This window comes from Hordeum vulgare, chromosome 4H (assembly GCF_904849725.1).
Source record: "Hordeum vulgare subsp. vulgare chromosome 4H, MorexV3_pseudomolecules_assembly, whole genome shotgun sequence".
Classification (NCBI taxonomy): Eukaryota; Viridiplantae; Streptophyta; class Magnoliopsida; order Poales; family Poaceae; genus Hordeum; species Hordeum vulgare.
Genome location: NC_058521.1, coordinates 356,529,793 through 356,545,793, shown reverse-complemented (window position 1 = coordinate 356,545,793; position 16,001 = coordinate 356,529,793). Strand labels below are relative to the sequence as shown.

Here is a 16,001-nt window from a genome sequence, read left to right as displayed (position 1 = left end):
TTGCACGCCTCGCCGCCGCGGCCAGATAGTGTGCCAGCCGTCCCTCGCGCCTGAGAATCCTCGACGGTGGCCAAGGCAGCGCGACGGAGATGGAGGTGACGGGGCTGCTGATGGAGTCGGCCGCGACGGCGGCGTCGGCGTCCGCCGCGCTGTGCGGGATCAGCGTGGCCTTCTCCTTGCGACCGCGCCCAGAGCTTGGCGTGATATATATTGGCTGCCGAACTCTACGCTGGTGGTTGCCATCTTGTGCTGCTCCCGTGCTCCCCTCTGCTCAAGCTCGCCGTGGCCAGATGGGAAAAATGGATTGTGCTTGACCCACACCTAGGAGAAAAGCGAACACCCGACAGGATTGTGCTTTTCCTGCTCTGCCAAACATATCTAGGGATTGGATAGACCGGGATTAAAAAGGTTAGGGTACAGATTTCAGGGATTTAGAGATGAGGGTTCAGTTGCATCGGCAATTACAATCTTAAGGTTTATTTCAGACTTCACTCGGGGACAAACCACCCACCCGTGCGCTGAGCACGAGAACGGTGGTGGCTACGTGTCGATCCCGAGCATTGGTGCGGAGGGCATCGACAGTGGCGCGACACCGTTGGCCGGACCGACACCGATCTGGTGGCGGCGGCGATGGCCGTCGTGCTGCAGCAGGCAGCAATGGTACAAGGGCAGGAAACGAAGCATCGTTCTTACCTTCTTGCCCGTTCCTGCGATTGCCGGCGATTTTTGCTCTTGGTAGAGACAGTGTTGATAACGTGTTTGAGATTAAAACTATCTTATTTCAGGGGCAATCACAATATATATACAAGGAAACGGACGCGAAGGCAGCGATGGTACAAGGGCAGGAAACGAAGCATCGTTCTTACCTTCTTGCCCGTTCCTGCGATTGCCGGCGATTTTTGCTCTTGGTAGAGACAGTGTTGATAACGTGTTTGAGATTGAAACTATCTTATTTCAGGGGCAATCACAATATATATACAAGGGAACGGACGCGAGCAAAGAGATGTGTCCGTTAGCAGGGGCGTGAGGAAGCATCGTGACGGTTGCCAAAACAACCACACTAGAGATTACATAGGGAGGATTATCCCTTTAATTAAGAGAATTAATTAAATCCTAACAATTACAAGTCATTGTGTGAAGCTAATGGGTGTGCTCATGAACTCGCTCACTTCAGTTTCGAAGGACAAGAAACAGGCTCATGAACTCGCTCGCTTCAGTTTCGAAGGACAAAAAACAGGCAGATGTTTCCTGCATAGCAGTTCGGGCAAGAACTTGCTCACTTCAGTTTCGAAGGACAAGAAACAGGCTCATGAACTCGCTCGCTTCAGTTCCGAAGGACAAGAATCAGGCAGATGTTTCCTGCATAGCAGTTCGGGCAAGAAACAGGCAGATGTTTCACTTGCGTAAAGAAATCACTTGTTTGAATGAAGTGATATATGTTACCAACTCGGAAGCACAGCAGATGTTTCCTGCCATGTTCCTTTTTGGCCTAACAAAACTCTACGTCCCTACTCTCTTTACACAGTAAAATAATTCCTATATGTGATGGAACATTGCTAATGCTTATTTACAAAATGGCTAGACACATCGCCAACATTAGGGATAAGGGCTGGCGGTAACAGCCATCATTGGGCTGCAACTGCACTGAGGTTGCAGTCTCAGGCTTCTCAAAAGAAGCTGCACAACACAGTTAAATACTTATTAACTGCGTAAGACCTTGAGCAGATCCAGAGCTCCTCCTCTGGGCCAATAAACTGCCATCTTTGATGCTCCTACTAGACACCACAAATTAGAGTCTTGCCATTCGCATCTTATGTTCTCATCAGGTCAGCCCATAGGTCAACTACGCTGGAGGAGTCTGGTCTTGCAACTCTTCTGCATGATTGCTGTCATTGTTTTCAGCTGCATCTGCAGGTTTCTCAACATCAGAAGCAGCAACGGGTTCCTTATCTTCACCCATGCTCCTCACTAGTCTCTTTGATCTTTTAGGCATCAACGAAGCAATATGCTCCTCATCTTTGGCAGGACCACTCTCGGGGACATCACCATCCGCACCATCATTATCCTGTGACTTCGGAGGTTTCTTGTGCGAGCTTTTTTTCTGGAAATAAATATTAGCAGTTACTTAAACGAATGAAGCTCACACATAACAAGGCTGAGAAAGTTAGCTTAATCCGACAAAGCCTCAAGGAAACAACATGGGGACCAATTTATAATGATTGGTTAGTGTGCATTGTTATTATCTATTATTTCAGAGTTACATATTACAATTGTTGCAATTATGTAATACGTATAAGTTTTCCCAATACAGCACATTGCAAGGCAACTTATTCAGTGCAGGCAAAGATACTGAAATTGGAAGGGCGAGATAATCCAGCTCATTTTGTTTTGATCATCTCCTTAAATATATTGCACTTTTTGGTAGAATCTGGGCTAAAATGCAAGTCAAACCCAACCAATACACCTAAAGTTAATTTCATCTATGCATGTCAATCACAAAATGAGCTAACGAAGTTCTATATGGGTACCAATCCAATATCTGAAACTGAATCTATGTAAATACTCTTTTATATCCGCTTCAATTGGAATTTTAAGCTTGCATACTGAAGTAATGCCTCAATGATTTTGGGTTTGTATACGCACAGGGTGATATGAATTCCTAAGAAAATGCAGAAAAAGACAATTCAAAGCCTCAACTAAGGGTGTGATTTCCTATCACAAAAAAAAAGTGACTCGATAACTCATAAACATTTCCCTGTGTAAATACTCTTTTATATCCGCTTCAATCGGAATTTTAAGCTTGCATACTAAAATAATGCCTCAATGATTTTGGGTTTGTATAAGCACAGGGTGATATGAATTCCTAAGAAAATGCAGAAAAAGAAACTTCAAAGCCCCAACTGAGGATGTGATTTATCCTATCACAAAAAAAGAAGTGACTCGATAACTCATAAACATTTCCCTGTATACCTTTTTGCTGGTTGTATGATCTTGTTCTACAGGTTCTTCAGTTGGATCATCCAAGTCTTCAAGCTTCAAATCTCCTTCTTTGTCGACTTTGATGGCCTTTGCTCGCCTCTTCTTTAGTCGATCCTTTGCCTAAAAGGGTGAATATGCAGATGAGGAATATTCTTGCCAGACTTTTACCACTAACTAAAAATCATCTGTAAACACCTCAAAATGAGCTCAAGAATTCTTAGAAAATGCTTCGGTTTGAGCGAAGTGGTTGCTGACAAAGGTCTGAATTACAAAAGCTATCTGTACCAATTACCCGATGTTTGCTAGAAAAAAGGAACGATAAAATTTCTCCATAAAATTAATTCATAATGGGCAGAATCGCTAACACAAGACATCAGTAAACTCAAAGCCAAACAACCTAGCAGAGATCATGTTCATGGCAGGATGGCCTTTCCCTGTGAGTTGGAGAAAATGAGAACCAACAAAATTCTCCAATCTAAAACTGATTTTGGAATTAAAATTTGACGTAATAGCTTTCTTTGGGCACTCGGATTAAGGAGTTGATACGCTAGCCCTCTTAATTTCTTCAGAAGTATGTTTGTGTTCGAGTAGAAAGTCATCTTTAATGCAAGTCTGTTCACAATGTAACATATGTGCTTATACATAAAATGATGCATGCACAACAAACACACCTCACGGTATTGAAAAGCAGCAGTAAGAGTCAGTAACATTTAAAATAATGCCCACACAAAAATCAGCTGAAATTGTAAGACGTCGTCTATCCTCAAACAGAATAACAAGTCTAAATCATCATCTACTTATGAGTGAGGGAATAATTACCTGCATTGATATTTCTTTCAATTTGTGTGCAATCTGTGTATCATCAAGAAGTAATGAAACAACATCCTCCTGTCTCATCAGATGATCATCCTGAACTTGTTTCCCTTTCATAACCAACTCTTGCACTGCATTTTTCTGCTTTGCCCTTTGCAATATTTTCTCCTCAATAGTGTCTTTGCATATAAGTCTATACACGGTTACCTACAATTCCAGGTTTGAAACAATATATAAGAAACTGAGCTACTCAACTATTAATTTTAAATAGTGAATTTGTAAATTCGGATAACAGACTAGTGTTATTTGAGCCTGTGAAAACCAAAGAGTTAACAGATTGGAGCTAAACTTCAGTGCTTTTTTTACAAACACTGAAATTAGTGATCAAACAGGGTTTTTAGCAAACAAGAAAAACACAAGAAAAATCTGAAAAAGACTAATACAAGTAAACAATTGGCCAGAAACCATGAAAGATGAAAGATTGGCTAGTCTCAAAGCTTGCCTAGCCTGGTATAAAAAAAAGGATTAGAAACCATGTTTGTAACTTTCGCTGCCTTGTCACTCAACCCAAAATAAAAACTAGACATAAATGACTGCAGCAATAGCAGCATGACCTATATAACAAGAAACAGAACCACTCCTATGTTAATATTGTCAATTATGCAGCAACGATTCTCATAATAAAGAGTCCATGATACGAATGAATACATCCTATACAGGCAGTAAAATCTCGTGATGGCAGCCTAAGGATGAATCAGCAACAATACAATGATAACAAATCATCTTCTCACGCAAACGTTCGGGCCCATTTGCAAACAGATCTTCCCTTGCCATAATGTTGAATAGTTATCGGTCAAATGAAGACAAGTCAATCTAGACTATTGACAATGAATCTAGATTTACGCATTAGATTACAACATTGCTACCCAAGGAATACCAGGCAGGATTGGCAGTTTTAGTCCGAAAATCTTGGACAAGATTGGCAGATTTAGTCCGAGAATCTTTGTATAACAACAAATGCACATATTTTACAAACAGTAGCACAAGTCTGAAAATCTTTGTCTAGCCATAAATGCACAATATTTTATGAACAATATGGTGCTAAAATTGCAACAGGTTGCAAAGGCAGCCCTAAAGTAAACAAGCGAATGATAAACAAAAACTACACAATTCACAAGCACATCACACTGATACAGAATATCATAGCCAATAAAAAATGATCAAATAGTAGTTCAAGAAACCATGGCTAGACAATAGTATATATATTGTGGTTTAACTTACCTCCTTCGTCTGACCAAGTCTGTGTGTTCTATCCATTGCCTGCTGGTCTTGTGTCGGATTCCAGTCAATTTCGTAAAATATAACTGTGTCAGCAGCAGTCAAATTAATTCCAAGTCCCCCTGCTCTTGTACTTAGCAAGAAGACAAATATATCATTCCTACAGAAAACAAAACTCAGCTGAGGTCATGTTTGAAGAGCGTTATCATCTTAGTGTGGTAGTTACGTCCTATACAGTATCCACTAATGCCTACCTGTTCTGGAAATTCCGGACCATGTCACGACGATCAGAAATTGCAGAAGACCCATCCAGTCTGAAATACTTGAATTTCCTGAAATTCATGTAGTCCTGAAAATAGTAATGCATGACACACAAAGTTAGAGAAAGGTTCAACTTCCACTCATAAACACAACAAGATCTTTTGAATGAGTAGTTCATAGATAAAACTCATAATGATAGTAGGGCACACACTTCCCTGTTAATTTCAGTTCCTACACAAAGTTCACAAGGCCAGTCAAAAAATAATGGAAACCTAGGATGCTCCTAAAGTATCTGAAACACGGTACTCAATATTTTGCATCCTGTTGGTCAATTATGAAAGCTCAAATCCAAAGTGATATTTTTAGATATGCATGCATAACCAAGTTTTTTTTAGAATATTATTATTATTTTAACAAATCTCAGGTCTATCACTCCAAACTAAGAAATTGCAAAACTATCACCCTATCGTTGCTAGTGGCAATGAAAATAACTGGTCATGGTTGTTTGCAACAAAAAGTGGCTTTTCGTTTGGAGGGGCAACGAAAAGATTGCAACATCAAGGCACTGAGCATCCTAGCACACCGGAGGTCCCTTGGCCGAATCCTCACACCGTCAGGACAGTATTGACGAGGAGAATCCATCCAGATGAAGAAGAGCTCAAATCATGCATCGCACTCGATGAGAAATTTCCCAATTACTCGCATTCATCTACACATTTGGATGTAGCCAACCACCTAGACATTATCCCTTGTCCTATTGTTGCCAACTACTGCATGCACCATGATCCGTGGCAACATCGAGTTAATGTCCACGGATAGCACAAACGTGGAATCGAACTTCAGCGCATGGGGGTTGGGCAGGCTCAGGTTGAACCCATGATTTCGGCAATGGATGTCAGGATTGGTCAGGCTCGGGCTGAATTGAAGATTTCCGTAGTGGATGTCAGGGCTGGGCAAGCTCGGCTGAACCGGTGGTTTTGGTCATGGATCACTCACACGAGCACATACTAAAGCGTGTTCACAGATGCTCGCGTACAAGCAACATACATAATACCTTCACCGATGCACGCGTTGAAGCAAGCATGGATTCAGAGCAACACATGCACATATACTTACTAAAGCAGTCAAGTTTGTTCACCGATGCTTAAACTTGACTGTTAAACTCAACAAGCAGCTGGCAACGACGGGACTCTTTAGGGTGGTAGTTTTGCGATTTCTGAGTTTGAAGTTATAGATCTGAGATTTGTTAAAATAATAATAAGTACTATTTTAGAAAAACATGCATAACTGAGAAATAGTGATTTTAGTGGAATCAAAGTATCCAACATAACATAACACTTCATTAAAGGTATCTGATTATAGAAAATCAGCACAAATCTACAAAATAAAGATAATTGTGACGGCACAAACTTTCAGCTAAATAAATTTCAGTAACATTTTCCTGTGTGTCTATGATCTATCTAGTATATTCTAAAGAAAGCAAGATTAAAATTGTTAATTAGCTTTTACTACCTCCAGGCAAGTATACAGGGCCCCCTTGTTTTTTGAGTCAAACTTGACCACCACCAATTTAACAAGGAAAATATGAGTTATGTTCCAAAAATATATATATACTGTTAGAAACATCTTTCAAATGCAAATTCAATGGCGTATATAACCCATAAGTTTGACTCGGCCTATATGCCGTTCTGGAGGAAGTAACAATTATTGCAAGAAATATCTGAACCTTTTTCTATAGTACCTCAAGGATGTCCAACATTTTAGTCATCTGAGCAAATAGGAGCACGCGGTGATTTTCAGCTCGGAGTTGCCGCAGTAGTTTATCTAACGTATGGAGCTTCCCAGAATCCTGTCATCAAGCATTTCATGACAGTTAATAAGGGGTCATAAAATATGTGCAATAAAAACAAAATTACACCAACTTTTCCTAACGATCTATGTATATTTTGTGGAAAAATTGTGCAAGCAGCTGAGCAGTTCATAAAGCTAAGTAACTAAAAACTGATTTAATTGTAATTATAAAAGGAAAATATAATTGCGGAGCCAAAGCTACAAAATTAAACAGACAATTTCTAGCATTATATGCACAAACAGAAGTTATGAACTTACCGTGAGCATTTTAGCTGGATCGAAATTACTCATAGGCGGAGATGACCCAAATATCCTGTACGGTAACTGTAGCATCGGCTGAGGGATGGGCAAATCAGTACGTACTTCTTGTATCAAAGTATTATGACCATTCGGTATTCTAGGACCATTAAACTCAGAAGTGCGAGCAAATCCCAGAAACAGCTTCTTGATCCAGGGATCATGCATCTCATCTGTTAACTTGTAGGCAAAATTCCGATCTGAACAACAGACGTTTATCTGGAAGAAGAGGGAAGGGGAAAGGGGGGTTAACCAATACGACCATAGTTGTAAGTGGCTAACATGCATAACCAAATAAAGATCTCTACACTATATAGATGAAACAGATAAGCTTACCGGCGGTGCTCTAGCTGGTGGGATAAAACCATATGTTGAACGAAGAAGCCGTATGTTTGAGACAAGCCTGTCATGATGAGAAAGCACTGGTGCTTCACACGGGTTATCGCTCAGGCCTATTTCCAATTTTGTTCTGAGCAAACTGGAGTCTGTCCTTTTAGGTGAAAGCAATAATCTAGTAACAGCTCGGACTTTTGCAGCATCATACTGACTGAGCTGGAGATCAGAACCTTCTGAATCAAGGAATAGATCCATGATTTCATCAACGTACTCCCTCTTGCAACGTGTCACTGAAAACACTAGTCTCTCAAATAATGAACACGTGGCCAGGAAGGAAGCTTCAACTGGGGAAAGATTTGCCAAACGTGTAAAACCAAATGCACCAGATGGCAGAACAGATGTGGTTCGTGAAGTTGATTCTGGAACTGCCGAATTATGGATATTGCTCGGCAAAAAAATATTAAACAGCTTGTTGATATATCCATTCCGGAATCCACAACCATCGACAGGTATTTCTGTGTTACAGATGATTCCTTCATAAACTAACTTCGGAATCTGTGGAGATTGGGAAAGAAATACATTAGTAGTGTTTGACTGTCTGCTCAAAACGCATTGTAGACCATATGATCAACAACAGAAACTGTTGAGAGAGAGAGAGAGAGAGAGATCATACCTCGAACACTATAGGATTCCTCTTGCCCGCATAATGTATATCTTGCAACTCCCCAAACGGGGGAGGAAGAAGAGAATTTGGGATCTCCGCAAAATAGAAGTAATAGCTTCCCTCATTGCGCTCAAACAACTCTGGATGATTGCAGACCTAAGAATTACACGGAGCACATTAGAGGAAAAAAACTTACACTACCATAATTTTCAGTAGGGACCTAAAAAAATCAATGGTCTAACTGTACCTTACGTAGCTGCATGACAATATTCATCAGGCTAAGCAGCTTCTTATCATTTAGATTCCCACGACTTCCATCAAGCAACTCATTAAGAGAGATCTTATTCTTTATGGCTTGATAGAAGATTTGCTGGCGAGAACTCAATCTGCAGGGCACAATTTCTTCTTTCTTTTCCGTCATTTCTGCTATGACATCAATCTTAACACGGCGGAGCATAAACGGCTTCAATATAGCATGCTGTGGAAATAGAGAACGTGTCATAATCTTAAGAGATAGCAAGGTTGTGCCAAACTTTACCCATTTGAGAACTTAAAAAATCTTCTAAACAAGCACAAGACACAGCCAATCACTTCAAATAATTATGAAACCATAGCATTCACTATATATGACTATCTTACCAGTCGACTAAGTTGATGTTCATTCAAGGTCCCTCCATGTTCAGCATGGCCCTCAATCCTGGAAGGCCAAAGAAATGTAAGCAATAAAGGAAAGACAAAAAATAAATATAACTTCTGTAGGAAAACAGTACCCTTTTGAGAACCACTCATTAAACTGTTCATGGCTGTCAAACAGAGTGGGCATGATGAAATGAAGAAGCGCCCATAGCTCAGCCATGTTATTCTGAATTGGTGTCCCAGTAAGAAGCAAGCGATTTCTACAGTTAAAGCTTAGCAAAGTCTTCCAGCGCTGGCTGCAGTATAGAGCAAAAAGATGGTAATTATTTGTCAAGCAAGGGCCATGCAATAAGAAAAGAAAACAGAATAAACAAATGAAGACAAGCATGAGTTAGTAAATTCAACAAAAAAAAATGTTGAGAAACATACGAGACGCATGAAAATTCACCTGCTTGAACTTTTTATAGCCTGGGCCTCATCCAATACCATGTACTGCCACTTAACACGTCTCAAAAGCTTCTCTTCATTCACAAGTATCTGATAATTTGTGATGAGAATGTGGAAGCTAGCATCTCTATAAATGAGAAAACAATATCACATGGTTGGTTTATGACCCTGGTATAAGAGAGACAACACATGAAGATAGCAATGCTTCGATGAGAATCACCTCCGGTAGAGACGCTTGGGATTGATGTTCTTGCGAAGGACCACCCTTTCTGGGCCCCAATATGGGAGTATCTTAAGATCAGGGCAGAATCTGATCACCTCTTCAGCCCAATTATTCACAACAGATGCAGGAGCAACCACAAGAAAGGGACCCCATATGTTCTTGTCCTGCATGAGACACACGTATCATATCAAATGCTTGACATGCAATATTAAACTATAAATTACATGATATGACATCCCCAAAAGGAATAAACAAAAGAGCAAGAGATAAATTAAGTTTAGATACAACTGAGATCGGGTGAAAAGGTAAATACAGAATGAGACCCAAAAGCAATTGGGCAACAAATAACTTACTGAAAATTTAAGAAAATATATACACAAACCTCAGCCAAGTGAGATAAGAATGCCATAGCCTGCACAGTTTTGCCAAGACCCATCTCGTCGGCAAGAATGCCATTTAACCCCTGCAAGAAATCCAAAATACGAACGATGGTAGTCACCACAAGTGACCAAAACACAATAGCTCTGTAAGAGTTTACCTGTTCATAGCAATTGACCAGCCACTGCAAGCCCTTTAGCTGATATTCTTTTAATACACCTTTAAACAACTCTGGGGTCTGCACAGATGACTGCTCAGGCATTGTTGAGCTGAAAACAAGATATTCCCAAGCAAGCAATCAGCTTTAGAGAGTACTACTATTTCTTTGGTTCTAACATGCTTTTTTTTTTGCGGCGAAATAAGACAAAATTCCAGATATAACTTACGGGTGTAAGAGGTCAATCTTGCTAGGCTCCATAGTAGCGGAATCGTCGGTTGGAATACCAGACTCCGAAGATTGACAAAGCCTCACAATTTCACTATCAAATGCATTTGTCATCCTTTTTTGTTGGGACACAGCATGCTGAGCAGCTCTAAAAGCCTCTCTCTTTAGTTCAGCTTCCTCGGGATCTTCCTCATTATCAACCTCAAGAGCAGATCCCTCGTCAGGCAGTGCTGATTCGCCAGCCTTATTCTGCATAAAGTGACTATAGAGTTCAGTTTGGGATAGCAGAAAGTTGAGCCTCTGCTGCTGTCTTTTTGCTTCGCGTAGTTCCTCTTCTCGCTTCAAAGCTTCAGCTGCATCTCTTTCCTCCTTTTTCCTCAACTCATACTGTGAAACAGGCACATAGAATGAGTGATGTAATATTTATGTCCTGTTCTACTCTACAACGCACAAGAGCAGTAAACACCATGTGTCTTTTTCCTGAACTGAAGGCAATACAAGACAATGCACAAAACACTAACAGATTTGGGATATCGGTACTCATATAAAGAGCGAAATGGCTCAGGGGATGTATGAAATGGATATAGTATAATCAACTCATATAGTTCAATAATGGGAAATAGATAAGCATTCCTAATAAAAGGCAGACTGCATACTTTCATAATTGCAACAAAGTTAAACAATTGTAAGCTCGTGAGACAAATACCTGTTCCTTATCTACCCGTTTCCAAAATATCAACATATCCCTAGCAAGCTTCCTTGTACGTACTGGAGCACTTCTCATCAGTTTCAGTGACCTGCTGACTTTGAGCTTCACCTGGATGTCAAACAAGAAATGAGTAAAGGCTTCAGAACACAAATGGGTCAGCAAGAATGTAAACTAGAGCACATTTAAATGGTGTAATACTTTAAGGTGACACAATAGACAAATGCAATACCTCCCGTTGACAATTCTCAGAAAAGCGTTTAGCATCCATTTGCCGTTTCTTCAGCAAAGTAGTGAAATTTCTTTGATGCTTTGGAATGTTTCTAGCAATAATATGCCAGCGTTTCAAAAAACTTGCCAAATCTTCTTTCATGGTTTCAGAATGTTCCTTTGTCACTATTTGCTTCTTTGGCAAGCTCCGCTCAATAATCTGCATATATGAGATCACCTAATTGATAAGTACACACTAATACAACAGTATGAAACCAAATATTTCAACAAAAGAAACCAACCTCATATGTATCTCCTTTTTCCAAGACTTTAACATAATGAACCTGCAAACTGCCAGATTCTGAAATAATAGATCTCCGTATCCTCCCAGCTGATCCTTCTGGAATTGCAAAGGGGTCCTCAGTTACTTGAAGTGCAAATTTCTGCATCTTCACCCTTTCCTGGAGTGATTCATGTTGAGGCTGAGGTTCGGCTAATCCACCACGATTAGTAGCCTCAAACTTCCGGTCAGTGCCAAGCATTGCTGACAGGGTGCGCAGATCTAGCATGTCATTCAAGAAATGCTCCTCGACACGTATATCAGAAAAAACAGGCAGATTGAGGGAAGATGCCAACTTATCATAACCCTCTGGAATTAAGTAGCTCACATTATCCCCCATATCCAAAGAGGAAGAATCAAGTGAAGCTACAATCTTATTGAAACCACCATATGCGCTAATAGATCCCATCCCATTGTACTCAGGTGAGGTTTCTACCACACCTAATGCTGCAACATCCTTGAAATCGCTTCTGCATTTCATAACTCTTGTATTGCTATTTTTATGTTTTATCATTTGGGGGGTGTCTGCCCGAGGAGGATCAGAACCAAAAACACCCTCATTAACCTTTGACCTTCTGTACTTTTGAACATGTTCACTCAGCATTGTACGGTAGTACTCCTCAGTTATTTGGTTACTGTGGGCATCTGCTTCCTCATCATCGCTCGCAACACCAAGATGCCTTTTTCGCTTTCGATGCAGCCCATGAGAAGCATCACTCACACCATTGTACTGATCCGACAAGGACTCTTGACCTTAAAGGAAAAGTTGGGTAAGCAACAAGATTCACACAGAAGCATATATGCAACAGAAAAGCCAATGAAAAAGTCCTTCGTAAAGAGCTAATACAACAAGATGGATTTTAGACAATTGCCAGAGAGAGAGAGAGAGAGAGGGAGGGAGAGAGAGACAGAGAGAGAGCTTTGAGCAATAAAATATACTAGTAAAGAGAATGAAGAAAGGAAGAAAGAGTTGAGCTTACCTTGGCTACTCACGCTCCCATTTGGGCTACTATTCCCATAGCGATCAAGATCTTCCGGTAAAGGGACCTTAAAGTTTAGCAATGGCTACAATGTCCAGTAAAAAAACTAACATAAGAATGATAGATCAACAGAACTCAACAAAACAACAGCAATGTAAGAGCAGAAACAAGTTGTCTGCTTCACCAAGTCAAAAACAAAAGGCAGATTCCCCCCTTTTTCTAAAGACAGATGATGTCCACTATTTGTATTTTCCACACTAGATCGCTACCCAAGGCAATACATATTTCAGTTAACCTACACCCACACAGATAAAAAAGCAGACAGCAAAAATACCACTACAGAATCACCAAAATGATAAATGTGTAAGCCCCAATACGCAAATAAAGTAACAAATTCTAATTTGACCGAATGAAATTCCATTGCAAGCCCCAAAATCTAACATTAACAAACTGCAGAAACTTTGAACCCTTTTTTTATAGGGAGCATAAACTTTGAGCCTAATAGCAGAATTCTGCAGCACAAGCTAAGGATAGTTCAGCAAGAAACTAAAGCCAAGAGTCATGTGGAGATCCCAGCAACTAAAAAACTTCAATCGTAACTGAAACATAGCTGACGTATGCAATTGCATCAAAACGATATCCTCCTAATATATAAATGCTAGACAATCTAGGCAAAGGCATAAGCAGCAGAGATGATAAAAGATGACAAGACAAGTGGTAAACCGGACAAGGATAGCACCAGTAACCAGGGAACGGTAGCACAAGGCATCAGGTAATAAGCACGATTGCAACACCATCAACAAATAACCTGCATTAGTTTCAAACTAGCGAGCATCTAAACCTTGAGCCGAAACCGGCAGCGAGAGAAATCCCCGAGTTCAGTGACAAAGAGCTCCACAGACCATCCCCAGCCCCCGATCAGTGATCACGCCGCGCCCCTAGCACAAGGCAAGGCTTGCCACGCAGAGAGGCCTCCAGTCAGGCGAAAAAAGAGAGACAAGAAACGAGCAACTACCTCGAGGTTGAAGAGATTGGAGTAGGAGAAGCCGCTGCCGTTGGCGACGCCGCGCGGGGAAGGGCGGCGCGGGTCCATAGCGAAACCCTAGCTGGCGCCCCCGCGCGCGCGCGTGTGGAGGGACGCTCCGGGGGTGGAGTGGGAACCAAGGCGAGCGCGGGGAGCGGCGAGGATGGCGGTGGGGGCGGGCCGCAACGGCGGGGGAGTCGGCGAGATTAGGGTTAGGGTTTGTGGACGGGAGGAGGGGGGAGGCAGAGGGGACGCGGTGGAGGGGGGGGCGGATGTGGTGGGGGAAGTTAGTAGTAGGAGGCATGGCTTGGCCGAAGGAGAAGAGAGAGAAACAAAGGGTGTGCGAGGAGAAGGGAGGGTAGCAGGGAAAGCGAAACGGGACGGGAGTGCTAAGGGGTAGTACTAGATGACCCGTTGCGTCCGTCATGTAAAAAACTAGCGAGCCAAGTATTCAAACCGTGCAAATGTGATTCTTTAGGGTATGTTTGGTTTCAAATAAGGATGCGTTCCGAGTCCCTCCGCTCCACGACTCCGTGCCGGAGGGGAGTGGCAGTCAGTTAAAATTTGCAGAACTGGTAAAAGGACGCTCCGTCCGCTCCACTCCGTGGAGGGCCGTCGAACAGGCGCTAAGTCACTAATTTATAAGTTGAAAAGTGCAAAAAATGACTTATTTTATCAAACAGACTCAACTTATAAGTCACCCTAACTTATAAGTCATAAGCCGATATTTAGTCCGTTGGGGTTGGCCCGGCTGACATCCAGCTGTTATAATTAGATCGACGTTTGTGTCCAACAAGGCCACGACCCATAAACGATGCAGAAAAAAACATTTTAAAATATAAAAAACATTAGTTAAACATTTAATGTCGGCCTTTGGAAGGCCGACGATGGTCCATATTACATTAAATGTAAAATCTAATAAACTAAAAAACGAAGAGGCACGCTGTCCTAAGCGTCCTCCTCGTCGTCGTCGTCGGGGCCGATGAGGTCGACGAGCCTCGGCGCCGAACCAGCCAGGGGAAGGTCGTCTCCCAGGCGGCGGCGGCGGCGTCCGCCGGTGGTTGCACCGGCGCGCACTGGGCAGCACGTCGCTCCTCCTCCTCAGCTTCGGCCTCGCGCTCCATCAGCTCGATCCGTCGGGCCTATGTGCCCTCCTTCGACTCCCGTCGATGCCGTCAGTGCTCCATGTAGGGCGTTGTTGGGGAACGTTGCATGGGAAACAAAAAAAATTCCTACGCACACGAAGACCTATCATGGTGATGTCCATCTACGAGAGGAGATTTGCATCTACGTACACTTGTAGATCGCATAGCAGGAAGCGTTAAGAAACGCGGTTGATGTAGTGAAACGTCCTCACGTCCCTCGATCCGTCCCGCGAACCGTCCCATGAACCGTCCCGCGATCCATCCCACAATCCGCTCCGATCTAGTGCCGAACGGACGGCACCCCCGCGTTCAGCACACGTACAGCTCGACGATGATCTCAGCCTTCTTGATCCAGCAAGCAAGACGGAGAAATAGATGAGTTCTCCGGCAGCGTGACGGCGCTCCGGTGGTGGTGAAGGATCTACTCATGCAGGGCTCCGTCCGAGTTCCGCAGAAATACGAGCTAGAGGTAAAACTATGGTGTCTAGATCTGACATGCACGTGGCAAAAGTTGTCTCAAATCAGCCCTAAATCACCACTATGTATAGGAGGGAGGGGGAGGAGGCTTTCCTTGAGGGCCAGGCCCTCAAGGGTGCGCCCGCTAGGGAGGAGGAGGAATCCTACTCCAATCCTTGTCCAACTAGGATTGTAAAGTGGAGTCCTTCTCTTCCTTCCCACATTTCCTTTTTTTCTTTGGTTTTTCTTTCTTGGCGCATAGGTCCCTTTGGGTTGTCCCACCAGTCCGCTAAGGGTTGGTGCGCCACCCCTAGGGCCTTTGGGCTTCCCCCGGTTGGGTTGCCCCCCTCCCGGTGAACATCTGAAACCCATTTATCATTCTTGGTACAATCCCGGTAATGCCCGAAAACCTTCCGACAACCAAATGAAGTCATCCTATATATCAATCTTCGTCTTCGGACCATTCCGGAAACCCTCGTGACGTCTGTGATCTCATCTGGGACTCCAAAAAACATTCGGTAACCACACATATAACCCAACTATACTAAAATATCGCCGAACCTTAAGTGTGCAGACCCTGCGGGTTCGAGAA

The 16,001-nt window shown here is 42.5% G+C and overlaps 1 protein-coding gene across 1 annotated transcript; it reads right to left on the bottom strand.

The window, feature by feature from the left end:
- Positions 1-1,370: 1,370 nt before the first annotated feature.
- On the bottom strand, positions 1,371-14,043 carry LOC123448614 (chromatin-remodeling ATPase INO80). Its single transcript, XM_045125567.1, has 22 exons — positions 13,800-14,043; positions 12,785-12,869; positions 11,767-12,557; positions 11,487-11,684; positions 11,255-11,365; positions 10,550-10,935; positions 10,324-10,432; positions 10,168-10,248; positions 9,783-9,949; positions 9,564-9,689; positions 9,250-9,411; positions 9,119-9,176; positions 8,727-8,957; positions 8,489-8,635; positions 7,816-8,370; positions 7,441-7,698; positions 7,073-7,180; positions 5,325-5,419; positions 5,074-5,230; positions 3,799-3,999; positions 2,971-3,099; positions 1,371-2,101 (listed from the first exon to the last, which is right to left on the bottom strand). Exons 1-22 carry the CDS (start codon positions 13,875-13,877, stop codon positions 1,844-1,846), a joined length of 4,491 nt encoding a protein of 1,496 aa, XP_044981502.1. The 5' UTR covers positions 13,878-14,043; the 3' UTR covers positions 1,371-1,843.
- Positions 14,044-16,001: the final 1,958 nt, after the last annotated feature.